Raw genomic sequence first — 14,872 nt, forward strand, 5'->3', positions numbered from 1 at the left:
GGTTTGTGTTGTTAGATAACTCTGGACGTTCTGGTGGAAATGGGACACAAAGAGCTGAAGGAGATCGGCATCAACGCTTACGGCCACCGACACAAGATCATCAAAGGAGTGGAGAGACTTATTAGTGGACCTCAGAGTAAGAGCCTCTTCTCCTTTCATCTAGATTCATTTGAGTGAATACGTCATTAGAGAGAGGGTTTAAAGATCACTTTGATCTGTTTCCACTAAGCTCTGCTTAACATTGGATCTTTTTCTCACATCTGCAAAAAAAACGCTCAAAGTTCAATGCAAAGGGTTTTAAAGAAATAGCTTTTTAAGGGCTACAACAAACAACTGGCAGGGACTACAATAAGCTTCCCGGGTTTGTGACATCACTAACCCTTACATTTACATAAACCCTGCCCCCGGGAACATGCAACAAAGGCCATGTTGAGAAGAGGAAGAGTTGTTGTAGCAGAGCACATTTGGGAGTCTGCTCAAGCTGCCGCATCCGTCTTTTCACATTTATTGCAATACAGTACGTAACACAAATGCAGTAGCATGTCATAAAAGCATGACAACATAAGTTATAACCATAGACTGTAAAAAATATGGACGTAGTGTCCGTGACGTCACCCATAGGATTTTGATGAGCCGTTCTGAAGCGCAAAGTAGGGACGAGCTGGCCGTTGCCATCTTGGCAGCTCGTCATCGCGCGTCACTGCCGGATAACAGAAAATGGTCAAAAAGGCGGGACGTGGGCGGAGCTTAAGTGACGTGATGACTAACAGACAGCAGATAAATGGCTATCCGACTGTCACTTGAAGTGGCCACGCCCTTAATTATGCAGAACTTTAAGGCTTTATATAATGTAAACAAATGAGTTATAAAAAAATTCACCCCCCTCACAGTTGTCATGAAGGGCAAAATTAGCCGTATAGACCAAAACCACAATTTGTACCAGACTGTAAACATGTTTTATTCTGCTGTGAAGTTGGGCATTTTAACATGGGGCTCAATGAGATTCTGCTCCCTTATGGAGCCTGTCCCTAGCGGCCAGTCGATGAATTGCAGTTTAAGGCACTTCCGTGTTGGCTTCATGAGAAACTGCGGGAGGTTGCCGCTTGGTTATAACCGTAATTAAACTAAACTATACCTGTTCTTCAAGCAGCAGATATTATCTGGCTCTGTGCATCTTACAACAGTTCCCACATGAGCGATTTATAGAGTATCATGACAGAACACGCTAATCAATGACTTGAAGATAGTTAACTCCACATCAGCTACATAAAATTCTCAACTAACCATTCAGAACATCCTGTTGCATTCTACATGTTGTCACTTCTTCTCGAGTCTCTCCATCATTTTCTGACTCTGGTTTGATAATAAAAGGCTGAACCATTGCCAGCAGCCATATTACCCTGTAGCCCAAGACTGGTTTCCCACTGAAGCTAAGCAGGGTTGAGCCTGGTCAGTACCTGGATGGGAGACCTCCTGGAAAACTAGGTTGCTGCTGGTAGAGGTGTCAGTTAGGTCAGCAGGGGGTGCTCACCCTGTGGTCTGTGTGGGTCCTAACACCCCATCACTATACTGTAACAAGCACCGTCCTTCAGATGAGCCGTTAAACCAAGGTCCTGACTCACTGTGGTCATTAAAAAAATCCCAGGATGTCCTTCGATAAAGAGTAGGGGTGTAACCCCGGCATCCTGGCCAAATTTGCTCATTGGCCCCTGTCCATCATGTCCTCCTAATAATCCTCATATACTGATTGACTTCATCACTCTGTCTCCTCTCTACCAATCAACTGGTGGGCGTTCTGGCACAATATGGCTGCCGTCGCATCATCCAGGTGGATGCTGCACATTGGTCGTGGATGAGGAGATTCCCCCCTTCTATACAAAGCGCTTTGAGTGCCTAGAAAAGCGCTATATAAATGTAGCAAATTATTATTATTATTATTTCGGACATTTTCGGTACGTGTCTGCGAATCGGAGCTGCTAACACGAGCTCTTGAAGCCCCGCCCTCTTTTAAAAAAGGGGTCTGGGAGCAGCAGCTCCTTTACATTTAAAGGGACTCACAAAAACAGCACGTTTTTGCTCACCCTCAAAAAGTGACCATTTTAACATGCTACGAGAACGATCTGTGGAGTGTTTTGGGCTAAAACTTCACACTCTGGGCACATCAGAGACTTCATTTACATCTTGTTAAAATGGTCATTATAGGACCCCTTTAATGTTAAACAACATTGTAATGTTAAAGATGTTTTTAGCACCAAAATTAATTCAATTTTACACCCTCTTTACCAGAATTACAGTAAAACTACAGTGTTTTACTTGTGATAACAATGTTATCAAAAAATGTTTTTTGATAAAGATTCTTACTCTCACTCTGCATTCATGTTTTAGCAGATATTAATATATGATTATTTGGTTACACTTTATTTCGATAGTCCACTTTAAACATTCTACCAGCTATAAGTAACTTTGCAACTACATGTCAACTAACTGTCATTTGAGTATTAATTGACTGTCAGTAGACTGGTAGGTTATGATTAGGTGTTAGAGTTCGGGTTAGTAGAATAAGTTGATTTGTAGTTGCCAAGTTACATATAGTCAGTAGAATGTCTGTTGGGGGACCAACAAAATAAAGTTTTAGTAAATATTAATCAGACAGTCTACATATACTCTAATGACAGTTAGTTGACATGTAGTTGCAAAGTTACTTATAGTTAGTAGAATGTCTAAAGTGGACTATCAAAATAAAGTGTTACCGATTATTTGCAATTAGTTCAATTAATTAACTAGCATATATTAAAATTTTGATTGAAAGCTCTAATAAAAACTAACTGTACAGTAAACATTTGCAACTACAAATGTACCCCCCCCCCCCCCCCACACACACACACACACACCTTTTTGCTCTGATTACTTATATGACCCTTTAAGATTGTAGCTGAAGCTTTTTGTTTTGCAGATTCATTTGCACTTAAATATTTGTATCACCATCACAGGTTTAAACCCATACTTGACCCTGAACACGACCAACAGTGGAACAATACTGATAGATTTGTCTCCAGATGACAAGGAGTTCCAGTCTGTTGAGGAGGAGGTAGTTTCTCATTTTATTGTACTGTTTTTGTTCTTGTGTATCATTTCTCTATTTGAGCAGCATCTGCCTCAGCATCTGCCTCACCCCCTTAGAGATATTTGTTTAACATAATCACAATCTTCTTGTCCATAAGTGTACTAGGAGAATCCAGTAATGGATGTACATGTTCAATGGCTTATCTCCCATGGAGAGAATGTGTAGAATAATTATTAAAATACCAAGGACGTACTTTGCTTACTTTGTGTACTATGGTTCTCTTGTGTCTCTGAACAGATGCAAAGCACAATAAGGGAACACAGGGATGGCGGCCATGCGGGTGGGATTTTCAACAGATACAACATTGTGAAGGTAAGAGATTTGGATGTCTTACTTCATAGTTAATCCTTTTGTATATTTTAGGCTGCTTTTACACTTTGGTTGCTTCATTTCCTCACCGCTCCCCTGCCTCTGCAGGTGTCTTTTCACATTGCGTTATTTCCAGGGTTTCCAACAGTCATGGTAAACCAGAAATGTTTAGAGAATTTTTTTTTCTTGATCATGTAAATTAATAAAATTTAATATACCTTGAATGCAATGCAAGTCTCTTTGGTTAAACGCAAATAAATGTATTTTTTTTGTAGTTTTGATAGATTTTTCTAGTCATGAGCTGTACTAAAATATAGTTCTAAAACTAGTAATGTTCCATTTGTAAGTGAATCGTGTTATTCAAAAAGTCTTTTTTTAGTAATTTGGCTGAATGTCATCACTAACGTTCACTTCAGGAAAATTACAGCAAATACTTTTATATCCAACTGAATCAAACTCTGACGTCAAACAGATTTGGTTCCATATGTTACAATGCCCCTTTTTGTTTTTCTGGTTCTTTGAAGATATACTCGTCTTACTACAGTTCAAAGATTAAAGGTGCACAATCACATCACAAATTTTGGGGAAATTCGCAGGCAAAAAAGGTCCAATGTACATTGTCAATATTGTGGCGATGCATGAAGTAATATTCACACAGAAAAACACTTTCAAACCAAGCAGCTTTCTATTGGTCAACATGGCGAATCTGTGAAAAAAACTTGAACCCGTTGCAAAATCTGTGTTGGGAAATCTTTCGCCTTCACGTAAAATTCCAGATCGCATGAATTCCTATTGAAATGGCTGAATTTCGACCACGAAAATGTGTCGAAATACAAAGTTCTGTCATGAATCTCTAGATGGCGAACATTAGTGTTGTAGTCAAGACCGCCTAAACCAAGACCACGTCGAGACCAAGACCAGCATGTGCCGAGACCAAGACAAGGCCAAGACTTTGTGGGGTTGAGACCAAGATCAAGACAGGGCAAGACCGAGTCAAGACCAAGACCAGACCAACACTCCTTAAATTCATCTAAAAGATCCATATCTACTGTCTGAAAAATGACTTGTATTTAATGAATAAATAAAATTAGAAAAGTAAGACACTATCATGCTATTACCAATCAAATCACTAACAATAAAATGAATGGCACAGAAGTTGCATATGAATTGGTACAATTACACCTGCATAAATAATGTTCAGATTAATTTAACATTAAAACATTAAATAAAAAATTTAATTAAATATTATTTAACAGTCATGGAATCCTTTATTCAACCGATTTGTTCAAAGCAGCTGATTCATTTAATAACGAAACGTTGCCGATTTAGCAAAGACACAGTTTAAAGTGTCATTTAATATTAACTAATATTAACGTTTGTATAAATCAATATCATTTGCAATCATGCTTATATTCATGAAAACAGCTCTCTTGCTCTTGTGATATTGCTTAATTATATTCTATGTTATATAAAAAACTAAATCTCAGAATGCTGTGGGCATTTATATTAATTTTGGGCATTTTTGAGACAATTCTGCACTGATTTTGAACCCAGCAGCACAGTAACACAAGAAATCACATTACAAAGAAGTTAGATTGCATTTTAAGCAGTAGGTTTTACATCAAAGCACATTAATGATGTTAAATCAGACAATGCACCAGCAATTTAGTGATATTCTTGCAGTTGTGGTCTTGACTGGTCTTAAGATAAAATCCCGAGTCCTCTAAGTCCGAAACCAAGACAAGACCGAGGAGAAATGCAGTCGAGACCGAGACAAGACCAAGACCTTCAAAAAATGGTCTTAAGACCGGCCTCGAGTACTACAACACTAGTGAACATCGTGAACTAACAATGAACAATACATTTATTAATCCAGGTTATTGTTTCTACATACATTTTTAACATTGTTTTAATTAGTATCAGTTAATGCTATTCATAGACATGAATTCAATTTATGCCTAATGCATTAAAGCTGCTGTCCGTAAAAAAATTTTGTGTTCAAGATTTACAAAAAAATATAATATAATAATATAATTTATAATATAATGAGAATGTACAACGTGAATCCATTTTCCACACCGTGTTTTAGTCTTACCCTGAATCATTATGGTACACTTATAATAATTGTTTATATTGTGACTATTTCAAACCGGTCTGGTAGGAACCACTGCGGAGGAGCACAGTCCCTGGGTGACTCGCCATAGACATAAACGGAGAGAATGTTCTTCCACAAGACGCATACAGTTCTGTTTATTAACCGCTAGAGCGCAAAAAGTTACGGACTGCAGCTTTAACTAATGTTATCAACTTAAAAAGTGCCACTGAAATCTTTTCTTTTTGGTCCCAGATCCAGAAGGTGTGCAACAAGAAGCTGTGGGAGAGATACACCCATCGCAGGACGGAGGTTTCTGAGGAGAACCACAACCATTCCAATGAACGCATGCTGTTCCATGGTGTGTGTGATCTGTCTGTCGATCCAAGGCCTGGTTTACATGACTCATTTATTCACTGCTATTCTCAGTAGGGCTGTAACAGCTAATAGATAGAATTGATCATTAAAAATAATAAAAAAATAATTTGATTAACAATAGGGGTGTAACAATATATCATGTCACAATATATCGCAGTACAGAAATGCAACAATTTGTATCGTGAATAGCACCTGAAACATGAAAATTACTATGTGAGGAAAAAATTCAAGTTTACAGAGTTTTAGTGTCAGTACTACATTAAACTACTATATGTTGAATATGTATAATGTATAATAATGCAATGGGGGAATATTTGTGGGTCCTGATGCCAAATGTCTTATGTTACCAGTAAAAGGTGTCCTACATTTTTTAAAATATTTATAGTCAGTGACAGAGTGCAAGCATATTCATCTAAATAATAATTCTGTATTTTCAGCTACAAAATTATGATTTTTTTTATTCTGGTGTCACCATTGTCCTGTGCATTGGGTTACCAGAACCAAGTCCAAGCCTATTCACTTCCACCCCCAATGTAATACCACATTTAGCATTTTAAATCAACATTTGTTAACCTTTTTTACAAATGTCTTGGTGTACTGTATTGCAATAATCGTGTGTTTTGAGGTGACAAAAACGCATCTCTAAAATGCATTAAACAGCACACGCATTTGTCAAACCAATATTAAACTATATGCTTTTATTTGAAGCTTTGTGCTTAATATGGTAAAATGTCATGTTTAGGACAACTTGGGTTGTGTACTTTTCCAGAAGCAGCTCACTCTGCAGTCTTTGCTGTTTTCCAGATGCAATTTTGTCCATAGAAATGAGATTTTAACTGTTGTAAAGTGACATGACTGGCAGATGTTTTCAGTACAAAGTGGCCAGATGAGATTAAACGTTAATTAGGGGTGTAACGACACCCTCATGTCACAGTTCGATACATGTCACAATACTGAACATGCGGTTATCTAGCCTGACAAGCCAAACCCACAGCAAGATGTTGGGTCTGGGAACACACCATTGACAGGGCTCAATTCGAGGGGCGGGATAAATGGTTGTCTTTCAAATTCCCTCTGCACACAATAGGATAGCGCTACAACCAATCTTGAGTGCTATCAATGGTGAGACAACGATCACAAGCGAGTTGTGCGCATGTCCCATGCGTTTTCCAACCAGCGGAGGTAGTTGATAGATTAAACTTTTGTTGCATCCTGTTGGCAAAACTCTGAACACACATCTTCCTTTTTTAAGAATGAATTCAGTGCCATTTTTTGTTAGCAGGGAAGTAGCAGGGAATTCACGTGGAAACGTTGCAACTCTACCATCATTATGTTAAGCCCGCCCACTGACTCTATACACGATGTGATTGGCCTGACTAGTTTGGTTTTTCAAGCTCGCAAGCCAACGGAGAGTTGCTAGACCCCTGGGTGCTAGACCGGTAGGGTGCGTCTAGATTTCTAGGCTATCGGTTATTTGTATATGTTAGAAAATCAGGCATGTATTTCCATTTTGCATAAAGAGTCTCCATTAAACTTCACAGAATACACTGAACAACATTGATGTGCACAATCACGTAAATCTGATGGAGCGCAAATATTATGCCTAAAATATATATTTTTTCTTGAATATATCTTTTTATTAATATGTAAATAATAGGGATGCACTGAAAGGAAAATTCTGGGCCGAAAACTGAATAATTTTTTTTTTTAAATTATTAATTTATTATTATTTTTTTTTTATAATTGTATTAATATTAGACTTTTAAATTAAATTTAAATCTGAATTTAAGAAATACAAGCCAATAAAATAAAATAACCACACTTTTATTTAAATTATAACACCAAAATTGAACTGAAAATATATTAAAATAATATTAAATATCAATATCTTAATCGTCATTCAGTTCTTTGCAATGGAATCAGATTTGTGAGCAGAGTGGGGAGCAGAGCAGTGAACGAGATTGTTGCATCATTTTATCAGCATTTTACCACATTTTCAGCTTATATTTTTGCCCTTTTTTTCTCTTTGGGCCAAAAACCAAAAATACCATTTTGGGATGCTAATTTTCAGTGGCCGAACTTTCGGTGTATCCCTAGTAAGTAATATATGAATATGAAATATTTAAATGTAACCTGCTTTCCCAGGTTCACCGTTCGTGAACGCCATCATTCACAAGGGCTTCGATGAGAGGCATGCATACATTGGGGGAATGTTCGGGGCCGGGATCTACTTTGCGGAAAACTCTTCCAAAAGCAACCAGTATGTTTACGGAATAGGAGGAGGAACAGGGTGCCCTCTTCACAAAGACAGGTCATGTTACGCGTGTCAGAGGTGAGATGAGATCCCGTTACAGCGCATGGAGGCCAGGGCTCTCCTTTAAGTGGCTTCTTCTTTCTGAGCACAGTCTGTTTTTTCAGCAAAGTGTTGCCTTGTGGTGTTCTTTTCCAAAACCTTGAGGAGAAATTGATTTCCTATTTCCTTTCTAAAGTGCTCATGCTCTTGATTTGGGCTCTGTCTTCCCCTCCCAGGCATCTTCTGTTCTGCCGTGTGACTTTGGGAAAATCCTTCCTGCAATTCAGCGCTATGAAGATGGCCCACTCGCCACCAGGCCACCACTCCGTCACTGGCCGGCCCAGTGTCAACGGTCTTGCTCTGGCTGAGTACGTCATCTACAGAGGAGAGCAGGTACAGCAGTAGGCTCCAGAATTATCCATCAATAGTCAACGTGGAATGGCATCTCAACCCATTTTAATTCTGGGATATTTTAGATTTTTTTTTGCAGTTTACTGGATCGAGAAAATCCAACGCTCTCCATTGACTTTGTATTGTGTGAGGCTGCCTCCTTGTTTATGACTTATAACAAAAAAAAGAACAATGTCTAAAAGCTGCTATGTGACAAGGTGTACAACAAACAAGCTAAAAAAACACAAACAAGTTTTTATAAACTGTCGACTCAAAAAAACGAGCGTTTAAAGCTACACTATGTAACTTTTCCATCCACTAGAGGTCGTCTGTTCAAAACAAAGGCGTAGTTTGATGACGCCACATTTGACACAGAATCTTGGGACATGTGGTCTTCACCTCACAGCCAGTGGAAAAGAGTCATGATAGGACTCGGGCAGAAATCATGTTCATGGATGCAATTATTAACGTTACTGTAGTTTGAAGCGGAGCAGGACCGAGTGTTGTGGAGCTGAGCAAGGCCGCAGGAGCGATTGAAGAGCGGGACTGTTATTATGGCATAGTCGCCTGCGGGACTTTTATTATGACACGGTCAACAGCGCCACTTTCTCTTTTCCAATCATGAGTGTGAGGTAACGCAGCTCTGTTTATCGGATTAGATATATCTGAGTGTGTTGAAAAGGAAGTTATGACGTTCGCTCAGCGGCTGCTATGACACTTGTTCACACTGCAGTGAGAGTAAAGCGTTTCTGCTAAATAAAACCGGAAACCGAGGGAAACGCAGATATGACGCAATCGACAGGCGACTCCCTCAAACGCATAGCTCACACATCCCGGTTCCTCGGTTAAAATAGCAATTTCTCACGATTTACAAATAGTTGGAAACATTTGGGATATTCTAAGTACTCAACTGAACAAAATATATAACACTGGCCTAGTGGTTTTTGGATATTTTACTGCAAAAATCTTACATAGTTCACCTTTAAGGAGACAAAAGTGGATACAGGCAATAAAACATGAAGCATTACCAGGAAGAATGGGTAAATTTTGGGATCCTGACACTCAGTCTGCCTCAGTGTGCCTATGTGTGCAGTAAACATTTTGTCACTGTTAAGTCAAATATCCAAATGTCAGTTTTATATATTAATTGCTGCGTCCCAATTCGCCTACTTATACTATGACCTAAAAGTATGTACTCTTTTTGTGAAGAAAAAGTACATACTTTTGAGTGTGTAGCAGAAGAGTATGTTAGCTTTGGGACATAATACTTTGTCATCTGTAACGGACTCTGTTGCTTAGTTACGTGCATCCCTTCACCGTTTAAACTGCCCTGTCAATCATCGTCACAGTTCAAATCCTCCTCATTCAGTTTAATTTCCTACCGTATCGGAGAGAAATGTAGACATTTGTGGGTCTTTAATGCAGAGACTCCTCTCATGTGTTTGCAGTTTAAATATAATGATGCATTTAAAAGTAATGGCCAAACGTATCATTACAAAAGTTCACAATGCTGCTGCTGCAGGTGAAATATAATGTGAATAATATTGAATAAATATATTTTCATCAGGTTAAATACTGATAATTAATTGCTCACTCAAACCCCTTTATCTAACACTCTCCGTCGAATTCGCATAACCGCCATGTTTGTAGTTTTTTAACACTTTTTATCCGCGTTTGTAGTTCTAATTGAATCCTCGTCCATCTCGCAATGGGTTGTGGGCAATATCAGCCGTTAGAGTGCGCATCGATCTGCACTTCGAATTCAGACCGGAAATAGTAGACCATCCGGGATTTTTTGGAATACTCTTTTCAACATACTACAATTTGGGACATACTATTATTTTTCTATATAAAATTCGAATACTATTTAGTACGGATAGTATGCGAATTGGGACGCAGCGATATTTCCTGTCGCTGATTACGTTGCCCTCTAGTGGGTGTAGTTCTCAGTGTCGCGCTCTTTCTCAATTGCCTGTATCCACTTTTGTGTCCTTAAACGCAAATTTTTTGGGTCAACAGCTTAAAAAACTATAAAAACTTCTGGGTTTTTGGTTCTGTTTTTTTTTTTAGCTTGTTTGCTGTACACTTTGTCACATATCAGCTTTTAGACATTGTTCTGTTTTTTGTTATAAGTCATAAATGACAAGGAGGCCGCTTCACGCAATACAAAATCAATGGAGACGTTTTGATTGTTTTCCCCCCAGGTGGGCGTGGTTTTCAGATTATGACGTATGTCTCTATAGGAAGACATGAATGCATGTCCGTCATCTCCAGAACCGCTCTGAGAGTCACTTCATCAGCATTTTACCATTTAATTTGAGAAAAACTACCGTCATGTCATAAACACACAGAAACTCAAGATCTTTACGGCAACCCTTCAAAATAAAAGTTTGGTTTAACTTGACAAATATAGTACTGTTAAACAGTAGAACTTAGATATGTCTCAGTGTAATATTAATACTAACACTAATATAATAATACTAAATTATCAAAATAATTTTGTTTAAAGTTATAAATCACAATTTTTCTTCCATGTTTTCATTTTAACAGTATAAAGCTCAGTTGTGCAGCACTGTTTGACAAAAAAGTTTTTTAATTAAGTTAAAAGATAAATTAATGTTTTATGGCTTCATTTTATTACCAGAAAACAATCTTCTCATAGAAATTGAATTAAAAAGAAAAAAAAATGATATGGTTGTTTTTATGAATTCAATTAATTAAGTAGCTAGTAGCCTACAATTTTCTGGTAAATATTACAGTATACAAACATCACAGACAATGGCAGACAGAGACCAGGGCAGCTCTGGCATAATGTCAATAAAACTTCTATAAATAACTTTTTTAAAACAGTTTCTTTACAGTTATTGATGTATCCCTAAAGTACCGAAAAAAGGGACCGGTACCGAATTTCAGCATACTAATATGCTTTCTGATTATTATCAATGTCGAAAACATTTTTTGCTGCTTAATATTTTTGTGGAAACGATGATACAATATTTCAAGATTCTTTGGTGAATAGAAAGTTATTTTAAATTTGTTGTAACCTTATAAATCTCTTTTTTACTGTCACATTTGATACATGTATTGCTTTGTAATTGAATACCATTTTTTTTATTATTATTAAAGGGTTAGTTCACCCAAAAATGAAAATAATGTAATTTATTACTCGCCCTCATGCCGTTCCACACCCGTAAGACCTCGGTTCATCTTCGGAACACAAATTTAAATATTTTTGTTGAAATCCGATGGCTCAGTGAGGCCTTCATAGGGAGCAAAGCAATTTACAATCTCAAGATCCATTAATGTACTAATAACATATTCAAATCAGTTCATGTGAGTACAGTGGTTCAATATTGATATTATAAAGCGACGAGTATATTTTTTGTGCGCCAAAAAAACTAAATAACGATTTATATAGTGATAGCCGATTTCAAAACACTGCTTCATGAAGCTTCGGAGCGTATCGAATCAGTGTATCGATTCAGCGGCTCGGAGCGGCAAAGTCACATGATTTCATAATTTTGCCGGTTTGACACGCGATCCAAATCATGATTCGATATGCTCCGAAGCTTCATGAGGCAGTGTTTTGAAATCGGCTATCACTATATAAGTCGTTATTTAGTTTTTTTGGCGCACAAAAATATTCTCGTCGCTTTATAATATAAATATTGAACCACTGTACTCACATGAACTGATTTAAATATGTTTTTAGTACATTAATGGATCTTGAGAGCGTACATTTCATTGCTCCCTATGGAGGGCTCACTGAGCCATCGGATTTCAACTTAAATATCTTCATTTGCGTTCCGAAGATGAACAGAGGTCTTACGGGTGTGGAACGGCATGAGGGTGAGTAATAAATTACATTATTTTAATTTTGGGGTGAACTAACCCTTTAATTTCTTACAAGTATATATGTATGTTGACAGATTTGATCATGTGAAACTAACACTGCTTTTGTCTTTATGCATCCCAAGGCTTTTCCGGAATATTTAATCACGTACCAGATCATCAAACCGGACGGTTCTTCCGATTAACACACGGGTCTTTCCATCTCAGAGGAGAGGAACTGCTTGTTTATTGCATGCATTTTATACAATGTATAATGTTATTCTGTTCCTACAGCTGTCTGCTTTTATCTCATTTACAGCAACTTATTAATGAAATGGTCTCTGGTTCAGGCACTAACACTGGTTACAAAAGTTGCATTTCCTTTTCTTATCCATCACAAAGTTTTCTTATTTATTCTATAAAGACAAATGTATATATTTTGTACTAATTAATTTATTGATGTTTGTATCATAAGAGATCTATGCCTGAGATGTACAGTGGGGAGAACAAGTATTTGATACACTGCCGATTTTGCAGGTTTGCCCACTTACAAAGCATGTAGAGGTCTGTAATTTTTTTATCATAGGTACACTTCAACTGTGAGTGTCATAATCTAAAACAAAAATCCAGAAAATCACATTGTAGGATTTTTAAGTAATTAATTTGCATTTTATTGCATGACATAAGTATTATGCAGAACTTAATATTTGGTACAGAAACCTTTGTTTGCAATTACAGAGATCATACGTTTCCTGTAGTTCTTGACCAGGTTTGCACACACTGCAGGAGGGATCTTGGCCCACTTGACCTTCTCCAGATCCTTCAGGTTTCGGGGCTGTCTTTGGGCAATACAGACTTTCAGCTCTATTTTCTATTGGGTTCAGGTCTGGAGACTGGCTAGGCCACTCCAGGACCTTGAGATGCTTCTTAAGGAGCCACTCCTTAGTTGTCCTGGCTGTGTGTTTCGGGTCGTTGTCAAGATCTCGCGATACATGGCCCCATCCATCCTCCCCTCAATACGGTGCAGTCGTCCTGTCCCCTTTGCAGAAAAGCATCCCCAAAGAATGATGTTTCCACCTCCATGCTTCACGGTTGGGCTGGTGTTCTTGGGGTTGTACTCGTCCTTCTTCTTCCTCCAAACATGGCGAGTGGAGTTTAGACCAAAAAGCTCTATTTTTGTTTCATCAGACCACATGACCTTCTCCCATTCCTCCTCTGGATCATCCAGATGGTCATTGGCAAACTTCAGACGGGCCTGGACATGCGCTGGCTTGATCAGGGGGACCTTGAGTGCGCTGCAGGATTTTAATCCATGACGGCGTAGTGTGTTACTAATGGTTTTCTTTGAGACTGTGGTCCCAGCTCTCTTCAGGTCATTGACCAGGTCCTGCCGTGCAGTTCTGGGCTGATCCCTCACCTTCCTCATGATCATTGATGCCCCACGAGGTGAGATCTTGGATGGTGCCCCAGACCGAGGGAGATTGACCGTCATCTTGAACTTCTTCCATTTTCTATTAATTGCGCCAACAGTTGTTGCCTTCTCCCCAAGCTGCTTGCCTATTGTCCTGTAGCCCATCCCAGCCTCGTGCAGGTCTACAATTTTATCCCTGATGTCCTTACACAGCTCTCTGGTCTTGGCCATTGTGGAGAGGTTGGAGTCTGTTTGATTGAGTGTGTGGACAGGTGTCTTTTATACAGGTAACGAGTTCAAACAGGTGCAGTTAATACAGGTAATGAGTGGAGAACAGGAGGGCGTCTTAAAGAAAAACTAACAGGTCTGTGAGAGCCGGAAGTCTTACTGGTTGGTAGGTGATCAAATATTTATGTCATGCAATAAAATGCAAATTAATTATTTTAAAAATCATACAATGTGATTTTCTGGATTTTTGTTTTAGATTCCGTCTCTTGCAGTTGAAGTGTACCTATAATAAAAATTACAGACTTCTACATGCTTTGTAAGTGGGAAAACATCAAATACTTGTTCTCCCCACAGTAAATGTTTGCCACTATCTTGCAGTTTCACGCAATGTGAGTACAGGGATTTTTCTGAAGGTTATTTGGTGGCATCAGACCAATTGAAAAGCATCCCGTATTCAAGATAAAGATTATTTGGCAGAACAGGATGAGACTTAATCCAAGTATCAAATTATCTTGCAATGTCTTCTTGTCTGCATTGTTACCCTCCAAAAAAAGTATGAATTAAACTTTCAAAAAGACACCATCATCCCACAGAACGTGCCATGATGATGCGAAACTTGTTTAATTGTCGAACTGTTTAACAAAACAACTTGATATTTGCTTCATTCTCAGTCTGCAATGTATTGGGTGCTTCAACGAAACGTTTCTGGGTTTTGATATGAAGATGCTGTTTATTGTCACAATAGTTCAGGAGTATTTGTATCCTGGTGCGCATGAACATGTCAGTTTTTCCTCATGTAGTGTCATGTTGATGATG

General features: G+C 38.3%; 1 protein-coding gene across 1 annotated transcript in view; it reads left to right on the forward strand.

The window, feature by feature from the left end:
• The window catches only part of LOC307143717 (poly [ADP-ribose] polymerase tankyrase-2-like), a 48,295-nt gene extending 35,521 nt beyond the window's left edge, over nt 1-12,774 (forward strand). Inside the window, exons 20-26 of the mRNA XM_079845475.1 lie at nt 16-136; nt 2,991-3,088; nt 3,362-3,436; nt 5,781-5,886; nt 8,049-8,235; nt 8,433-8,589; nt 12,564-12,774. Coding sequence (XP_079701601.1) covers nt 16-136; nt 2,991-3,088; nt 3,362-3,436; nt 5,781-5,886; nt 8,049-8,235; nt 8,433-8,589; nt 12,564-12,623 — 804 coding nt within the window. The 3' untranslated portion in view covers nt 12,624-12,774. The remainder of the gene's footprint in view (nt 1-15; nt 137-2,990; nt 3,089-3,361; nt 3,437-5,780; nt 5,887-8,048; nt 8,236-8,432; nt 8,590-12,563) is intronic.
• The last annotated feature ends 2,098 nt before the right edge of the window (nt 12,775-14,872 follow it).

The sequence above is a fragment of the Gobio gobio genome (assembly GCF_949357685.1).
Source record: "Gobio gobio genome assembly, chromosome: 20".
Classification (NCBI taxonomy): domain Eukaryota; kingdom Metazoa; phylum Chordata; class Actinopteri; order Cypriniformes; family Gobionidae; genus Gobio; species Gobio gobio.